Source organism: Parasteatoda tepidariorum, chromosome 4 (genome assembly GCF_043381705.1).
Source record: "Parasteatoda tepidariorum isolate YZ-2023 chromosome 4, CAS_Ptep_4.0, whole genome shotgun sequence".
Taxonomy (NCBI): Eukaryota; Metazoa; Arthropoda; class Arachnida; order Araneae; family Theridiidae; genus Parasteatoda; species Parasteatoda tepidariorum.
In genome coordinates this window covers 76,323,021-76,339,069 of record NC_092207.1, presented here as the reverse complement: position 1 = coordinate 76,339,069, position 16,049 = coordinate 76,323,021, and the positions used below count along the sequence as shown (strand labels likewise).

General features: G+C 30.1%; 2 protein-coding genes across 4 annotated transcripts in view; one reads left to right on the top strand and one right to left on the bottom strand.

Moving 5' to 3' along the window:
• LOC107442251 (cytosolic carboxypeptidase-like protein 5) overlaps positions 1 to 6,529 on the bottom strand; it is a 21,723-nt gene extending 15,194 nt beyond the window's left edge. For both annotated transcript variants that reach the window (XR_011636637.1, XM_016055768.3), the window contains exons 1-4: positions 5,636 to 6,529; positions 3,925 to 4,096; positions 2,646 to 2,815; positions 958 to 1,141 (exon numbers count right to left, since the gene is read on the bottom strand). Coding sequence is in view for 1 of the 2 variants with exons in the window: in XM_016055768.3 (XP_015911254.1) it covers positions 958 to 1,141; positions 2,646 to 2,815; positions 3,925 to 4,096; positions 5,636 to 5,997 (888 nt within the window). In the remaining variant the exon portion in view is untranslated. The remainder of the gene's footprint in view (positions 1 to 957; positions 1,142 to 2,645; positions 2,816 to 3,924; positions 4,097 to 5,635) is intronic.
• Positions 6,378 to 16,049, top strand: part of LOC107442252 (KH domain-containing, RNA-binding, signal transduction-associated protein 2) — a 20,947-nt gene continuing 11,275 nt past the window's right edge. Inside the window, exons 1-5 of one of the 2 annotated variants that reach the window (XM_016055772.2) lie at positions 6,378 to 6,953; positions 9,699 to 9,826; positions 12,598 to 12,714; positions 12,803 to 12,949; positions 14,410 to 14,694. In XM_016055772.2, the coding sequence (XP_015911258.1) occupies positions 6,842 to 6,953; positions 9,699 to 9,826; positions 12,598 to 12,714; positions 12,803 to 12,949; positions 14,410 to 14,694 (789 nt within the window). In that variant the 5' untranslated portion in view covers positions 6,378 to 6,841. The remainder of the gene's footprint in view (positions 6,954 to 9,698; positions 9,827 to 12,597; positions 12,715 to 12,802; positions 12,950 to 14,409; positions 14,695 to 16,049) is intronic. The other variant, XM_016055771.2, reaches the window with a different exon arrangement.

The following is a 16,049-nucleotide window of genomic DNA, read 5'->3' as shown; positions in this document are numbered from 1 at the left end:
TTTTGCATCGTAAAACAAAACAACCCTATTTCCTTTCTTTGGCATATAGAAAACAACAGTTATATAACTAAGAACAGAAGGCGCATGGGATTTAGCTAGATCAAGAACAAGACAACAATTTATTTCACAAAGAAATCATGTCTTCAAAGAATTGCTGAAATTAAGGAAGAATCGATAAACAATTAAAACTACTCCTAAAAAAACATGTTAAGATAATTATCATAAAAGTTATCCATTTCCAAATTAATTTAGATTCATTTGGACCCTGTGCATACTCCGAAGATAATCTGAGGCTTCCAAATTTTGTCACTTTACGGGCACACTCACTGACCCAAGAAGTTCAAAAAGCAAGGACCTAATCAACAAAAGCACTACTTAAAGGGAAGGAATCATCTTTTACCTTCAACTTTGGAAAGTTAAGAATTGTTCATTTTTTGCAGTTTTGGGTTTAATCTGAACATCTTCCTAGGCATTTTCATTCTCTTGATCCCCTGGTAGGGCTTTTCAACTCTTTTTGCCTTTTGACTATAGTTCAAAAATGTGCACAAATTTATAATTCAGAAGTAGCCAACAAAGGTGATATCTATAGCCTGAGAGTATATAAGTAATTTTAGGTAGATTTTGAAGTCAATGGACCTAACCCCTAAGTTACCTCCATTAACGACCATTTTACAGTGAAACAGAGAGTGGTCGCTCCCGAGAAGTTTCGCAGTATAATCAAAATATAAACTGTTGCAAACAAGATATGCAAGCTGTTAGGCTTGAAACCGCCATCTGGATTTAGTATGCTAAAAAGCCAGATAGTTTGGACACTTCTGATCCAAATTAAAAACTTAAATCAAGATCGAATTTTCAATTTAGACCAAGGGATCACTTAGATTAAATTATTTAAACTAGTGAAAAACATCAACTGGGTACAAAAATGAGCAGTAATTGGTTAAAGATTGAAAAGATTACCTTTTTATTTTGAAACACATGACATCTAGGTTTAGATATGTCAGGGAAGAGATCAGGCAATTTCTTTTCCCTTTCCATTGTGAGACCTTTACAAGAGGTAACAGTAAGCAATTCTATTCGATTTCCTTCTGAGGAATAGCACAACAATTCTCTACAATAATAAATATTGCTATCTGCTGGGCGGCTAAAATACAAAAACCACATTTTCACAAAAACCCATAATATATATTTTTTTTTTAAATGCACAATAATGTGACTGAAGCAAACTAATATCACTAAATTAATTTAATCAAGACAACACTTAATTCTAACAAATACACTAAATTCTAACAAAATAAATTGTTAGAATGTCAGCAGCAAGAAAAACCTCATCAAAGCACCACTTTTTTTCTGTATAAAATTCTGTTCCTTTTTTTATAAATTAATAACTTTTTTTCAAAGTTCAGTCTTTTCTCTTTATATAAGTAAGTTTACATGTTTAACAAAAGTATATTTTAAAACAACACATTATTAAAAAAAATAATGCACCTGGTTCTGGAAACTGATACAAAAATCTTTGACTCAAAAGCAGAAGACGAACTTAAATTTGTTATATATAGTTGGCTATATTTTAGTCCTTTATGTATTTTGTTCTAAATCAGTCAGAAAATGAAGATCAAACAGAAGCGTGAAACAAATATTTCTTTACATCCAAAGCAGAAGACGTTGTAGCAGAGTTTTGAGAAGTGTCAATCTTTAGACATAAGAGGGTAATTTACTAAACACTGGAGAAGTTTTCTAAGACAAACAGCGTTGATGATGATCTCAACTCGGTGAAAACACAACTCTTGTGAAAGTAATCAAGGAGACCATTAGAAGTTATTTGAAGAATAACTGGTCACTTTCTTATAAACAAATAAAAGAGCCAGACATACCTTAAATCAAATGTACTCTTTCAAAGGCTTGCACCCAGAGAAGAAATTTGCTTATTGACAAGAAAACTTTGGTAGTTGAATAATCTTTTAACTTTTTTTTTAATCCATGCAGATAAAAAAAAAATCTTGCATCTTTCAAATCTTTCTTCCACCATATCTGCATTCTCAAAAATAATTCCTTCATATCTGTATATTTTCTTTTATTTTATAACCAGCGTCAAACAGCTGACCCAATTCTGAGTTAACGACTGTCAATGTTCAACTTAGTCTTGTAATTTTGAACCCAATCTAGAAGACAAGAAAACTCCTGTATCAAATATTGGGAGAAATTGACATTTTGATCAAGCTAACCCGCATTTGCGTTACACGGAGAGAAAAACCATGAAAACCTCCCACGGTTTGCCTAATGGCAAGGAGACTATAACCCATGATCTATTTACCACTGAGAATATTTCACATTAGCAATGTGGTTGATGGAAGCCAGTAGCAGAATTTATATCAACCAGTCACCGCTAGGATTCAAACCTGGGTCACCTCATTGGGAGACAAACACTTTATCCCCTGAGCCACTGCTGTTCTACATTTGTATATTTTTAAAATGAATCCCAGGCAAAAAACAATAATTATAAACATGTTAAACAGTTACATAATAATGAGAAATTAATAAGACAATCAAAATATGGTCTGTTAAGATAAATCAAATAACCATTTTAAAAAGACAAAACAAACATGAAAACAAATGACAAAATGGTTGCAAATTAAAAAAATTCTTACTTTGATTTTGTGATAAATAATGATGAACCCAATTTTACATCAATGGCATCGAGCATATTTTGGCATTCAGAGTATGAAAATGGATATGTGAAAGCAAAATACGTCACAGAATCATGTTCTGAAGGTAATGTGTGGCAAAAACTGATTGTGAAGTTACCATCAGAAGCACACTAAATTAAAAAAGTAATCATTAGAAGTTATAATTAATTACTAAGTACAAAAGGTGATATGCTTTATATCATCTTTAAGTTGAATTGAAAGAAAAAAAACTTAACAGTTTTATATTTAGCTTGCAGTCTTGATTTTAAAAGTGACTGATACAAAAAGTATAGGTAAAAAATTTATTGTTTGTGATAGTGAAACAAAAGATATAATCAAAAAAATTCCAAAAATTATAAAAAATAATTATAATTCAATTTTATAATTATACAATAGGTAACACACATATTTCTTTTGATGTTTTTATCTGAAGTTCTATTATCTATTAAGCTGCCTATAACCCTCTTGGTATCATGCAAATAAGCAAATTTAGGAGAATTTTACTTCTCGATATAATAGGTGAATTCCCTGAGATGGAGCTAGTGAAGTGAAGTGGGTTTAACCCTTGAAATGGTTGAAACAGTTGCCATACTAGAAAAGTTAGCAATCCGTAGAATTATCACGTCAAATAGTGAATACTGCATAATTCAAATTTCTTTTATCATAATGATATCAGGATTTTTAAAAATATTGAGAAAATCAACAGGAATAACAGCCAAAATAAAAATAAACTAATCAAAACACCACATTGATTAAGCACAAACTGAGTGTGTCAAAAAGTGATTACAAGCTGTGACCTAGATTACTCAATAGTTCATTAATTTCAACCGACGTTATTGTGGAATTTTTTTTCCACAGTTTTCGAAGTTTACCCGAAGTTGCACTTTCTCTAACAAATCTGCATAAAAAAGATGTTATCGTGCATAAATGAGAACTTTGGAAGGATAAAAAGAGAGTGCTGGTAAGGGCGGAATTAATGTCTAGTTAACAAGATTTTGCCTAAATAGCAAAATTTAAATTTTAGATTGGCGGATCTCCAAGAAAATTTTGTGGCAATATAAATTAATAATTCGCAGAAATCCGCGAATCAACGATCTTGAGATTCGCCGCATTCCATGAATGAGTAGAAAAATCACATGCCTGGTCAATTAATAATCAGCAATAAAAACAACAAAAAATATTAATCAAATCTTACTAAATGAAACTAAGAATTCATTACAAATATTTTAAAGATAGATACCTTAAAATCAACTTTTCCAGGTATTCGTTTCCAACCTTCCTTAGAGGGCACAACTTTATAAACTGGTTTCATTCCATGAAAATATAACTTTCCTTGGCGATTTAAATTCATAACATTCAGCTTCACTACAATGCCAGGGGCACCACCAGCAACTCCAAAATAAAACCATGTTCTGCAAAATAAAATAAAAGATATTAGAAATATTTAAAAAAAAAGTTTAAGTTACAATATGTTTAAACCCTGTGAGACTGGTCATAGAACTTTTTACCTAATTCAAACTGGTAGTTTGTTAGTTTTTTTTTTGTAAGAAAAACATTTTTTTTTTTTTACATATTATTAAATTATTGTAAAGTAGAGTGTATGGTTTTTTATTTTGTGAGATAGCAACTATCAAAGGGCGTTAGAGTAAAAAAAAAAAATTAAAAAAAAAAAAAACGATTATTATACGAACTTATTCAAAATTGAAACAAACTAGAATAAAACCTCCAAACAACTAAGAAATGAAAAGAGAAATCTAAATGGAGGTCTATCATTAGTAAAAGAAACTGAATTTCATTCTAACCCCATTTCATTCCTTAAATCAAGTGCCATATAAAAAAAATTATAAAAGCTCTTACTAGTTTGTATTTTTAAAAATGAACAAATTTCCAAATAATTTTAGCAAAGTTAAATTTTTAAGATATGTACAAAACTTTATTTGCTAATTAAGTAACTGGTTTGTTTGTTCAAAGCTAAGTAATAATCATTACTCGTGTGTCAAAATACCTATTTTTTAGATTAAAAAAAATTAGACAGATTAATAAAATTAAAGAATTTATTTTTTTGAACTGAATACGCTCAAGTGCACTAGTACTTTTCTGGGAACATTTCATACTCTGCATAGTAAGCAAAAATTGCAGAAGTAAACATTAAACTTTTTTTCTTATTGTCTCAACCCAATTCTATCGAATCCTCATGAATGATTAATTCTTTGAGTATTGATTGCTAGTTAGATTAGTGCATGAACAAGTATTGTCTGGGAAATATCTACCAACACATTTCTATAATAACAGTCCCATAATGTATAGATTTGGAATGCTGTAAAGATTTTTGTATCGTTTTCTACGCCAAAATAATAGCTAAATATTGGTGATTTCTGGTCAGAAGGCAATGTGTACTAAAAATGACAGAACAAAAGGGGACCAACTCAAAGGGTATAACTTTGACAGAACCTTTACATATTTTATGTTTAAAAATTTGCAAGTTTAGAATCCAATTGGTGCTTTGGCGAATGTAGTTGGCATAACAGATCACGGTACAAAAACATTTCTTATACCTCTAAGCCATCTCTGGAGCAAACGGGGAAATTTCCCTATCGTGATCTGTGGCAGAATAATCAGCACGTCTTGGCAACTTCTGGGCAGTGGCTAGCGAGAACTAAAAAAATCACAGAAAGGGACAACCTCGAAGGGTATAACTCGTAACAACCACCGGGCAAGCCTCTACATTATTTTTTCTTAATTTTTCCGGTTAAAAATTCATCTGGTACCTTGGTCATTGTAGTTAGCACAACAGATCACGATGTGGAAATGTCCCCAAAATATTTTCATTCTGCCAGTATAATCGTAATATATTTTTTAAAATAACTTATTTATCAGCTGTGGGTGATGATTTCATATCGCATGATAGTTTAAATGCCACATTAAAATAAACAAATACAGCGCTAAATTACCTAAATGTTGTTTGATAAGGAGTTCCACTGCAATCAGGCTTTGTCCACACTTTAAATTCTTTAACAGATGTGTTAAATCCGGATAGAGACTCTTTAGAAACAGTGCTTTTCAGTTTTGAGTACAAGGTTCGTTTTTTTACTTGATATTTCTTTGAATGCACGGGAGATGTACAGGGAGTTTCAGGGCGATTTTTAGTTCGCCGTATATAACGATAATTAGAAACTGGGGGTAAACAAGAATCGCTATTTAATTCGTGTGATTTAGGTTTATTTCCTTCAATGTTTTCTATATACTCAACCTTATCTAAATTACCAGAATCAAAATCGGACGTAAAGAGCAAACCTCCGCATTCAATTTTCATCCTACAAATGTAAGAAAAATCTTAACATTCAAAATGATTGTAATATTTTAACTTGAATCTAAACATATTTTATTTTTCTTATTCAAATTGAATTTACAACTTATCGTCTTGATGGTGGTGGAAAGAAAACTATTTCATGTAAGTACCACAATATTTTAACTCATAAATTATGCAATAAATAAGAATTGGTTATTTTCAGATGCATTTTTCAGATATAGTTCGCTTATATTACTACATACATTTCGCAGCAATAATATATTTAAAAACTGCATATAAAAATTAATAATGAACTTCAAAAAAGAGAATATCTTTCTTTTTGTTTACAAACACTCAATAGAAAAAAACGAAACTTCCAAACATTCTTATTTTTATATTTTTTTATTGGCAAGCTTAATTGAATTTCCGAAAGAGGGCGTGAAGTAAAATAAATATTAAAAATTCCTTTAAAACTAATACGAAATTTTAAAAACTAAATCCACAGTATTTAAGAAAAAACTATTAATAATTTTATAAGACTTCCACTCTTTGTTTCATTGACTGATTGAGATTCATTGACGAATGACAAAAGCGTAAAAACCGCATTAAGCAACGCAGTAAGAATATACTCTAATTATTAGAATATTGATTTTTTTAAAAATGGTTAAATCATTACAAACTGTTTCTGCAATAATTTAATATAATTTTGAAGTGTATAAAATTTCTTTGAAATCCTTCAATACTTTTATTTATACATTTATTTCGAAATTTAAAAGAAAAAAATTTTGATGCATTTTCCCATCTGTGGCAACTGTATTAAAATTCAAGAAAAAATCTGATCTCTTTGGCTTGGCGTTCTGTATTGGAAATGGCGACCATGGATTCAAGCGCCAAAAATAATGATTATGTTAATCAACTGCTTAAAGAACAAGAATCTTTGAACTCCCAATATTCTCATGCATATAAGCTTTTACAGCAAGGTGAGTAAAATCTTTCATTTGAGTCGACAATTTATATATTTGTACATAATTGATACCACTGTTTCCAATACCGCTTTTTGGAAGGCGCCGGCATGTCACCTTTTTAAAGTAAAAGATTATATTTTCCCATCAAACGAAAAAATATTTTAAGTCTTAAGCTTGATCATTTTGCATATTCTGTATAACAATATTAGCTTGAATAAACATATGTAAACTTCACTTAAAAGTTTCAATTTTTTGTTATTTGCTTAAGCCTAATGGAAGCAAAGATTTTTTAAGTATTTTCTGACATTAAAGAAGTATCAATGAATGTTTCTTAAGATATCACATTTGGAAATAATCTGCATTAGTTTCATGCAAACTTAAACCGGCTAAAGCTGACCGGTAATTAATATTTTGTTTTGGCGCGTTATCTTGATTATCCCATTGGCCGGAGAACCATGACATCTCGTTACGTATTAAGTCAAACACTTAGATTTTTGTTTTATAGCTTACCTTCCAATTTTTATTTTATATCTTTGTAAAACAGATAAGGAAGTGTCTAAATGTTTGTGGTCATCCATTATTAGCTGTTTTATGTGTAACAAGTATGCCTTGAGTTATTGGTCATTATGTTTTAAATTAATACAATGCAATTATTCTGTAATTGGTGGATTTTGTTAACTGTTATCAAACTTTTTACCAAGAACTCCTGAGTAAATTCTCTATTTCGCATTTATTACCAATTCATTGATTTGTCATCATATAACCAAGACATGTAGTAAACTATTGTAAATGCCAGTAGATATCAATAACCATCTATATTCATGTCATAAAAAGCCATTTATTATGGATTGAAGCTTAAACAAAAAGTAAAGATTTGATGCCATATTACTTATGGTTTTCACGTGTTGTATTCAATGAGAATTTTTATTTTCGGAAGCACATGCAGCATCAGCATTTTGACATTTATATGTGAGCGAGAGGGTTTCAAAAAAGTGTCTGATTTTTGATTGTCACTCTGTAAATGGGTTTATGGCTCTATGAGATAAGTTAGTACCATTTTTATTTTAAATTCTATATCTAAATCTTATATGAAAGTCCAGATTTATGCACACACACAAAATGGTGTATCAAAGCGTTTCGTTTCCATTCAAGTCTCCTCTCGATTATTGTCTCTAAAAAATTTATGTCTTTTTCTGGATTCATTTATATCGAGGTGGCAAATTTCTTCCACTTAGAAAGAAATTGGTTTCACCTGACCCTTCTTGCAGAAAAACTGTCAAGTATTTTATTAAACAGTTATGATTACAATCTAGTTCATGGGTTAAGTATGCAAATCATTTAATGTTAAGAATTTTCAAAGAAATTTAAATAATGGAGTTCTTTTTTGTGTGTGTGTGTGTCTAAATGATAGTAAAACTAAATTTTGTTATTAAGTGCAGTGAACCCTTCAGGACCTCTAAGTAGCAATCACTATTCATGACCACTTTCCCTTCAATAAAGTTTCGTTGAAGGGAACCTTTAGGCATGACCAGGTAAACCTCTGTACCAAATGCAAAAATGGTCAAATAAGAAAACAACAAAATTATCGAAACGAAATATACTAACAAAACAAATGAAGTCTATTAAAATGTATGCAAAATATTTGCCTGTGGCTCTTGTTTAGAGTGCTCTTTTTGACAATTGCTGAAAGAGATTGGCAGTCTCGTTGATATCAATGGCAAATCCTGTGGAACAGATAGTGGTCCCTTCCAGGAGGTTTATCTGTATCCCTTTGGCAGGATTTTTTCAGGCTTTCTGCGACAAAACTCTCTAGCACTCATATCCTTCTGCAAGATAGTTTCAATAATAACAAAGATGTATGTTACCGATTAAAGTTAACAAAGAATGCTGTGTTTACAAAAAAAAGAACATATAATTATTTTTATTCTAATATTATGGGCGTATTATTGCATTTTAAAAATCATCACATTAAAAAAAAAATCATGAAACCCTAGCTGTAGTTACCGAAAAAATAATTGACGACGAAGACACTCTAATTTGATTCTTCAAAAAGGATTACTCAAATTAGTGTTTCGTTTCAAGATTTGATTGTTGTAATAAATAATATCGGATTTTAAATACTATATAGAAGTCAAAAGCAATAATTGCCGAAAAATGATAGAAGCGTTGCCTTAAAAAGTAAATACTCGGATGCACGATTCGAATTTCCCATGTTGTCTGAAATATATCGGGATAATTAAAAACCACATGGAAATCAATAACTGCCGAAGATATACTCGAACCACTCTATAGATTTATGATACTACCAGCGTAAATTGGACGCCACAATAAGTGATTATACAAATGCGCAGTTCAAATTATCCTCGTAAATTTCTGAAAAACTGAAAATTTTTCTTCTCGTGCAAGAACTCTGTAAGGTTCTGCGACAGTGTCGCCGTGATTCTGCCACAGGGATATCTGTATATATTACCAGCATAACATGTTAAATATGTACTATTTCAAATCACTTACTGAATTCACAATTATAAATAGCATGTTAATTTTTATAATCAAATGCTATTAAATATGAAATCTTTAAATAATATGATATATATATTATAAAATTCTGTATAAAACTGAAATGTGAAAAACTTCTCTTGTAGCACTTATTGTTTAATGATTGAACTGGTAATCTTTAATTTTTTCTTCAGTTCAATTTCTGTTGACAATGTGTCAACCTTTATTTATAAATGTATATTGATAAATTTCAATATTTTACAGAAATTGAAAAAGCTCGTAATGACTCTTCAGATGAGTCTCAAAGACGAGATTCGCACATTGTAGTGCATTCTGGAAAACAGATTCGGGTGAAGGTTAAAGTTCACATTCCAGTTGATGAACATCCTAACGTAAATATCTTTTTTTTTTTATCTAAACATTACTTAATCTGAAATTTTATTGTTGAATGTTTGTTTCTTATTCTTGTGGTATTAAACTTGCTGCATTAGTTAATTCAATTTTTAGTTGTTTATTATTATTAAATGTAACTGAAATTAGATATGTTGTGGAAGTTTGTTAAATTTAGTATATTTAAAAAATTTACAATAGATTTTACTATTTACCTCCCTTGTTATTATTAATTTTTAGATAATAATCAGTATAAATGCTACAATTGCGGACAAAATATGTCAAATAAACTGGGGGAAATGTGTGGTAGTTATCATAAAAAATGCTATAGAAGTTGACAAAACATTAATTTTTTTAACTTTGAATTATATCTTGAATGATTTATTCTTGTGGTTCCATGTGTATTTACAATTTTAGTAGTTTGACAAATCTCAGGTCTTATAGTGATTTGAGTCATTATATTGAATAAAAGATGCCTTTAATATTATCATAGACTCCTAATTATTGTCTAAATTGACATTGGGGTTTGCCGGATAAAATTCCTGTTCTTACCCCTCTTCCATATAAACTAGACCTCCACTAGCTACAGTATTCTCTCAATATCTCTAGAACCTTATAGTGTCAAAATATTTTTCCCTTTGGCATTATATATTGAATTCTTATGTCAGAGAAATATGTAGTTTTCCAGTATTTTTACTGCATTCAGTCTTCTCAGTTTGTTTTTGTGTAACTGTGCATTAATATTTCAAACTACTGTTTTTTTTTTTCAACTTAACATCATAGTTTTATCTTAGAAAGTTTTATTCCGAGTTTTTCTCCTTTTACCCCACACCAATTATAGTCCTAATTATTTTTTCTTAACTAAAACTTGATACATAGAAATAATTATTATTTTTATAAATGCTACTATTTGGCCGAATCGCTATTCGTTACACCTCTATTTATTATCCTCTGAATCCTGTTTGTTTCTCTATACATCTGGTGACAGTACCAGGTTATTTGTAATATGTTATAATTCTAAAAATAAAGATTTAAAGCAACAAAAAAAAAATTATTTGATTGCATATTTTGTGTGTGCATTTTCTTTAATAAAAACTGCTTTTAACAGTTATCTCTTAAAATTCTATGACTATTAAAGCGTTAATATTAGGAGAGAATACAGATTTTGTCGAACATTGAACATTTGCTCCAAAAAATGGGCCAAATAGCAACAAAAAAAGCTTATTCATAAATATTTTTATGTAAAAATTTAACTGTATTGTTCTGGAGTAGGTTAAAAGAAAAAATCTTAGCAGAGTTTATCAGTATATTTTGTTTATCACATTTTTTACTCTACCAGGAAGCAAAAAAAATAATTCTCTGCTGTGATTGGAAGTTAGCCAGTTTTGTTTGGGAGTTTTTCTGTTGGATTGTGGGTCTGCACATGTGTTTTGTGTGATTGTATACAAGATGGTTGCTGAATTTACATTTTAAAAAAATGTGAAGTGGTTAACAAGTTTCAAAACTTAGCAAATATGAGTAAAAACTTTTTCTAATGTATTATGAAAAAGTTCGATTTTAGATTATTCTTCAGTAAATCTATTAAAATTTTCTCCAAAAAAAAAAATTTAATATTAGACCATGACCCAATATTCATTACACTAGTTATAGTTCTAGGCCACTGGCAATATACTTGTGCAAGAAAAAAAATCACAAATTATTTCTATTTATTTGTCAGCCTTTGATAAGCATTTCTAATCTTGAAAAAATGCCACCTTTAAATTTACACTTAAGACTAAAACTATGGGAAAAACAGGTTCTTCATGGTTGCCACTCTTCAGTTCTGAGGACTGAAATCAGTCTTAAGAAAAGTCCTCCATAAATATATATTTCCTGTTTATTTTTGAAATTGAGTTTTCATTTGCAAATTATTAATTACGACTAATTATTTCAAGATGATTGAGAAATAATGTCACCAGACTGAAAGAATTGGATTGGCTGGATTTCAACGCCTGGTTTTCTTAAACAAAATTAATATTGTTGAACCTGAATCAGCTTATTTGTATTTTTTCCCCTAACATTCTGTGATACTAGGCTAAGTTAAATTCAGATAATTTTTTAAAATATCAGATTTATAGATCTAGGACAGAATACAAATAAAGTATATGTGTGTGTGTGTGTGTGGAAAAAATAAACAATTACTGATATATGTGGGCCATTCTCATTTCTGTAGTCAAAATAGCAAAAACATGCTAATTAGTCCAAAAAAAAAATAAGTTCAGTCTCGAAATTTTTCTAATGTAGCACCTATGGTTCTTCCCTAAAGCATTGGTGACCTCACATTGTAAATACTTTGCTAACCCTGTTTATTAAGAAAAGTAGTAAAAATATATCAAATGTAATTATTCACTAGCAAAAAAAGACAAAATTCATTCCAGGGGTCTGTCCAAGTCGAATTTACTACCGTTTAGCGGTACCTTCACAAATTCAACTTTAGGAAAAACGGTAGTTTCACAAANATCATTTTTTAATGCGAGAATTTAAAAAAATATGCGAGATTCTCGCGCTGTAGTGAAAACACTGAGCACCTATGGTTCTTCCCTAAAGCATTGGTGACCTCACATTGTAAATACTTTGCTAACCCTGTTTATTAAGAAAAGTAGTAAAAATATATCAAATGTAATTATTCACTAGCAAAAAAGGACAAAATTCATTCACATCTGTTATGTTTTCTCTATCAATTCAGTTGAAAATTGTTATAAATAAAACTTTTTTTTTTTTTTCTTAATTCCAGTTTAACTTTGTTGGAAAGCTTTTGGGGCCAAAAGGCAGCTCACTCCAACAGCTTCAGGAAGCTACACAAACAAGAATGGCTATCTTAGGACGAGGCTCCATGAGAGATAAGAGAAAGGTATATTTCAAGGATAATAAATATTTAGTTAAAAGCATATTGTTATCAATCTAACACATTTTTAATGTAATCTTTATTGCAATTAAAGGAAGAAGAATTAAGATCTCAAGGTGATCCTAAGTATTCTCATTTGAATGAAGAACTTCATGTAGAAATAACTGCTTTTGCCCAAGGACCTGAAGCTTATAGGCGAATTTCTGGAGCTCTTGCCGAGTTACAGCGCTTTTTAGTCCCAGTAAGTTTTTCTCTTTTTCGTGAATTTTCTGCATTTAATCAGTCAATTTGGTGCGTTTTTTGTCAAAATGAAACTCACTTTTTATAAATATCAATAAAATGAATTTAGAACAATAAATGAGGAAGAAAAGACAGTCTTATACCTTGCTCCAGATATTTTATTAATGTTACCACTTATATAAAAGATATAAATAAAAAATTTCAAGAAAATTAGCCTTCAATTTTTTTGAAAGTTTTTTTTTATTTTTTCTTTAAAACCTAGATATAAGAGTTATCTGGTTAGATATCAAATTACAGTGAAACCTCATGTTGCAGATGCTCCTACTAAACGAACACCTCTCATTACGGAAATTTTTGTTTATTTCGCCATGAATCTTAAGAAGAAAAAAGTTATGTGCCCTCTCTGTAAAGTAAACACTCTTGTAACCCGGCGTGTACAGTCATTTATACCTCGAAATATCATTTTAAAACTATTCAGAGTGGGCATAATTTTTTCCAAATTTGAAAAGAAGGTTATTTCTTCTATCAATGAAAAAAAAAACTGCATCTTTCCTCCATTTTTTAAAACATACAAATTTTTTGCCGTAACTAAGAGGATTAAGTTATTTCAATACTAAAGAATCTATCGTTCTCCTGTCACCTTCCTTTATCTTTTCGATTTTATCCTTGACAAGAAAGAATAAATAATGCTGCTCATGTAAAATATTTTGGATAGCATCTTTTGGTTTATTCATTTGGGTGACACACTTGAGACCCCACATTTTCAGTCGAAGCCCACAAGTTTAAGCAGTAAAAAAATTACTGAATTTGGATTGGAGTGGTAGGAAATTTTTAAATTATAAGTCTCTATTTGCTGTGTGTGAAATAATTTGCTAATTCTACCAATTTATTTTTGTTTATTTTGATGCAAATATTTTTAAAACTTATTAAAATACAGTTTGTGATAAGATAGTGAGGAAGAACTTTTTCTGCTAAGAGTAGTTTAAGAATAACTTTTTTTTTAATTATGTAATTATTTAGTCATAAATGTTGAGTGCTTTTAATATTATTTTAAAATAGCAATAGACATTAATATATTTTCTCAAAACTTTGATATAAGTAGAAAATCGGAAAGTTCTGATATAAATAAATAAACATATCCAATATTTTTTATTTCTTAAAAATAAATTGATTATGTGTTAATTAATTTGTTTGACTGCGTTCTCTAGAAATTCACAAACGACACAAAAATGTCTTAGTATAGTTGTAAATGCCAGAACAGTTTCCTGAAACTCAATGTGAAGTGTTCTACATTTTACAAAAATCGAAAAATGATGAACAACTTAAAAATTTGCTGTAAATTATTGTATATAGTATTACATTTTTGTTGATCTGCATTATGCTTCAAACTTATTGTTTTAAAAAATTTCTCATGCTTTTCATTTTTATATACATAATCTCAAGTTAGTTAATTATTTTTAGGACTATTTTGATGCTCCTCCCCAATTTGATGGCAAAGGAAAGCCTCCCTTCCCGGGTGATGCACCTCCTCCAATGGGACCTAGAGGTGGACCAGGATTACCTCCAAGACCAATGGGTCCACCTATGATGCAAGGACGTGGAGAACCACCCCGTCGTGGTCCAATGGTTCAAAGCACATATGCTGCACCTGAAGGTGATGAATGGGCACCCCCTAGACCCTCACCAAGGCGTGGAGGTTTTGCTGGTGCAGCTCCTCCTCCACCTGCTGCTGCCCGTGCTGCTAGAGTAAGTTTATAGATCAGTAGTTTACCATTACTAATTTATATGTTCGCTTAATCCTTTACTTTTTTTTTCAAGTTTAATGTTAAAAAAAATTTGTGTTGGTGCATCATCCTCACAAAAGTAATGTCTAGCACAGGGATCGCCAAACTTTTTTGATTATCGGCCCCTATATAATTTTTCGAAATCTCCATCGACCCCCGCAAAAGTAATTTTCTGTTAATTAAAATAAAACTCTATTAGATACTGTGTTTGTACATTTATTTTATGATTTTAAACATTTATTAAAGTAATAGTACATTATGTAACAATAGTTTTATGAAAAATATATTAATATTGAAATTTAAATACCTTATTATTAAATAATAATAAATTATGCATAAGTAGATATAATAAGTAAAGTAACTAAAGATTTACTGCTTCTTGATCAATAAGATGGGTGGGCCTATGACTTATAAACTGCGCTGAGTTCGTGCCACTGCACGGTGGTACGTACATGCTTGTTTCACCCCAATAAATATACGTTTATTAATTTATGTTTTATAAAGAAACTGATATTGAGTCGATTATAAAAAAAATTCACAAATTTTACATACTTAATTAGGTATGTGTGATTTACGTATTGAGAACTGTTTCTTTTTTCAACCCACAATTGACCCTTCCGATTCGGATCGACCCCCTGTCTCAGATCTACCCCTGCTTTCGTTAAATAGACCCTTGAGGTCTATATAGACCACTTTGGCTACCTCTGGTCTAGTGTTATAGATCAACAATGAAGGTGTTAAACTGTATTCCCTCTTTTGATTTGAAGTAAATTTTTCAAAAATTTTCTATTTAAAGCACCCAAATATTGATGAGCGCTCTGTATTTGTTAATAAAAAAAGTTTCATTCATTTCCTGACCTGAAAAGTGGGAATAGAATTTGTTGAATTCTTAATTAACATCTAACGGTATTTAGAAATAAATACAGGGGTCGCATTCCCCCTAAAATTCCTAAAAGTATGTGCAAACCCTAAAAATCTGATAAAATTTTGTTGGTGTTCCTAAAAAATTAGAGTTATAGGCTAAATATAAATAAAAAAGCAATAATCTGAAATATAAGAATTTAACTACATTAATTAAAACTGTTTTAATTTTGCCACATGGGAATTCTGATCCTGAGAGAGGTTTTTCGATAAATAAAGCAATGCTTAATGTGAGTCACCATGAGAATACTATTATGTCTCTTAGACTAATCAAAGATACCATTCGAAATTATGGAGGAGTGTTGAAGATCACCACAACACTATTGAGGGCAGTAAAAGAATCTCACAAATCATATCAAGAATATATTAGAAAAATGATCATTCTCAGTGAAGTAA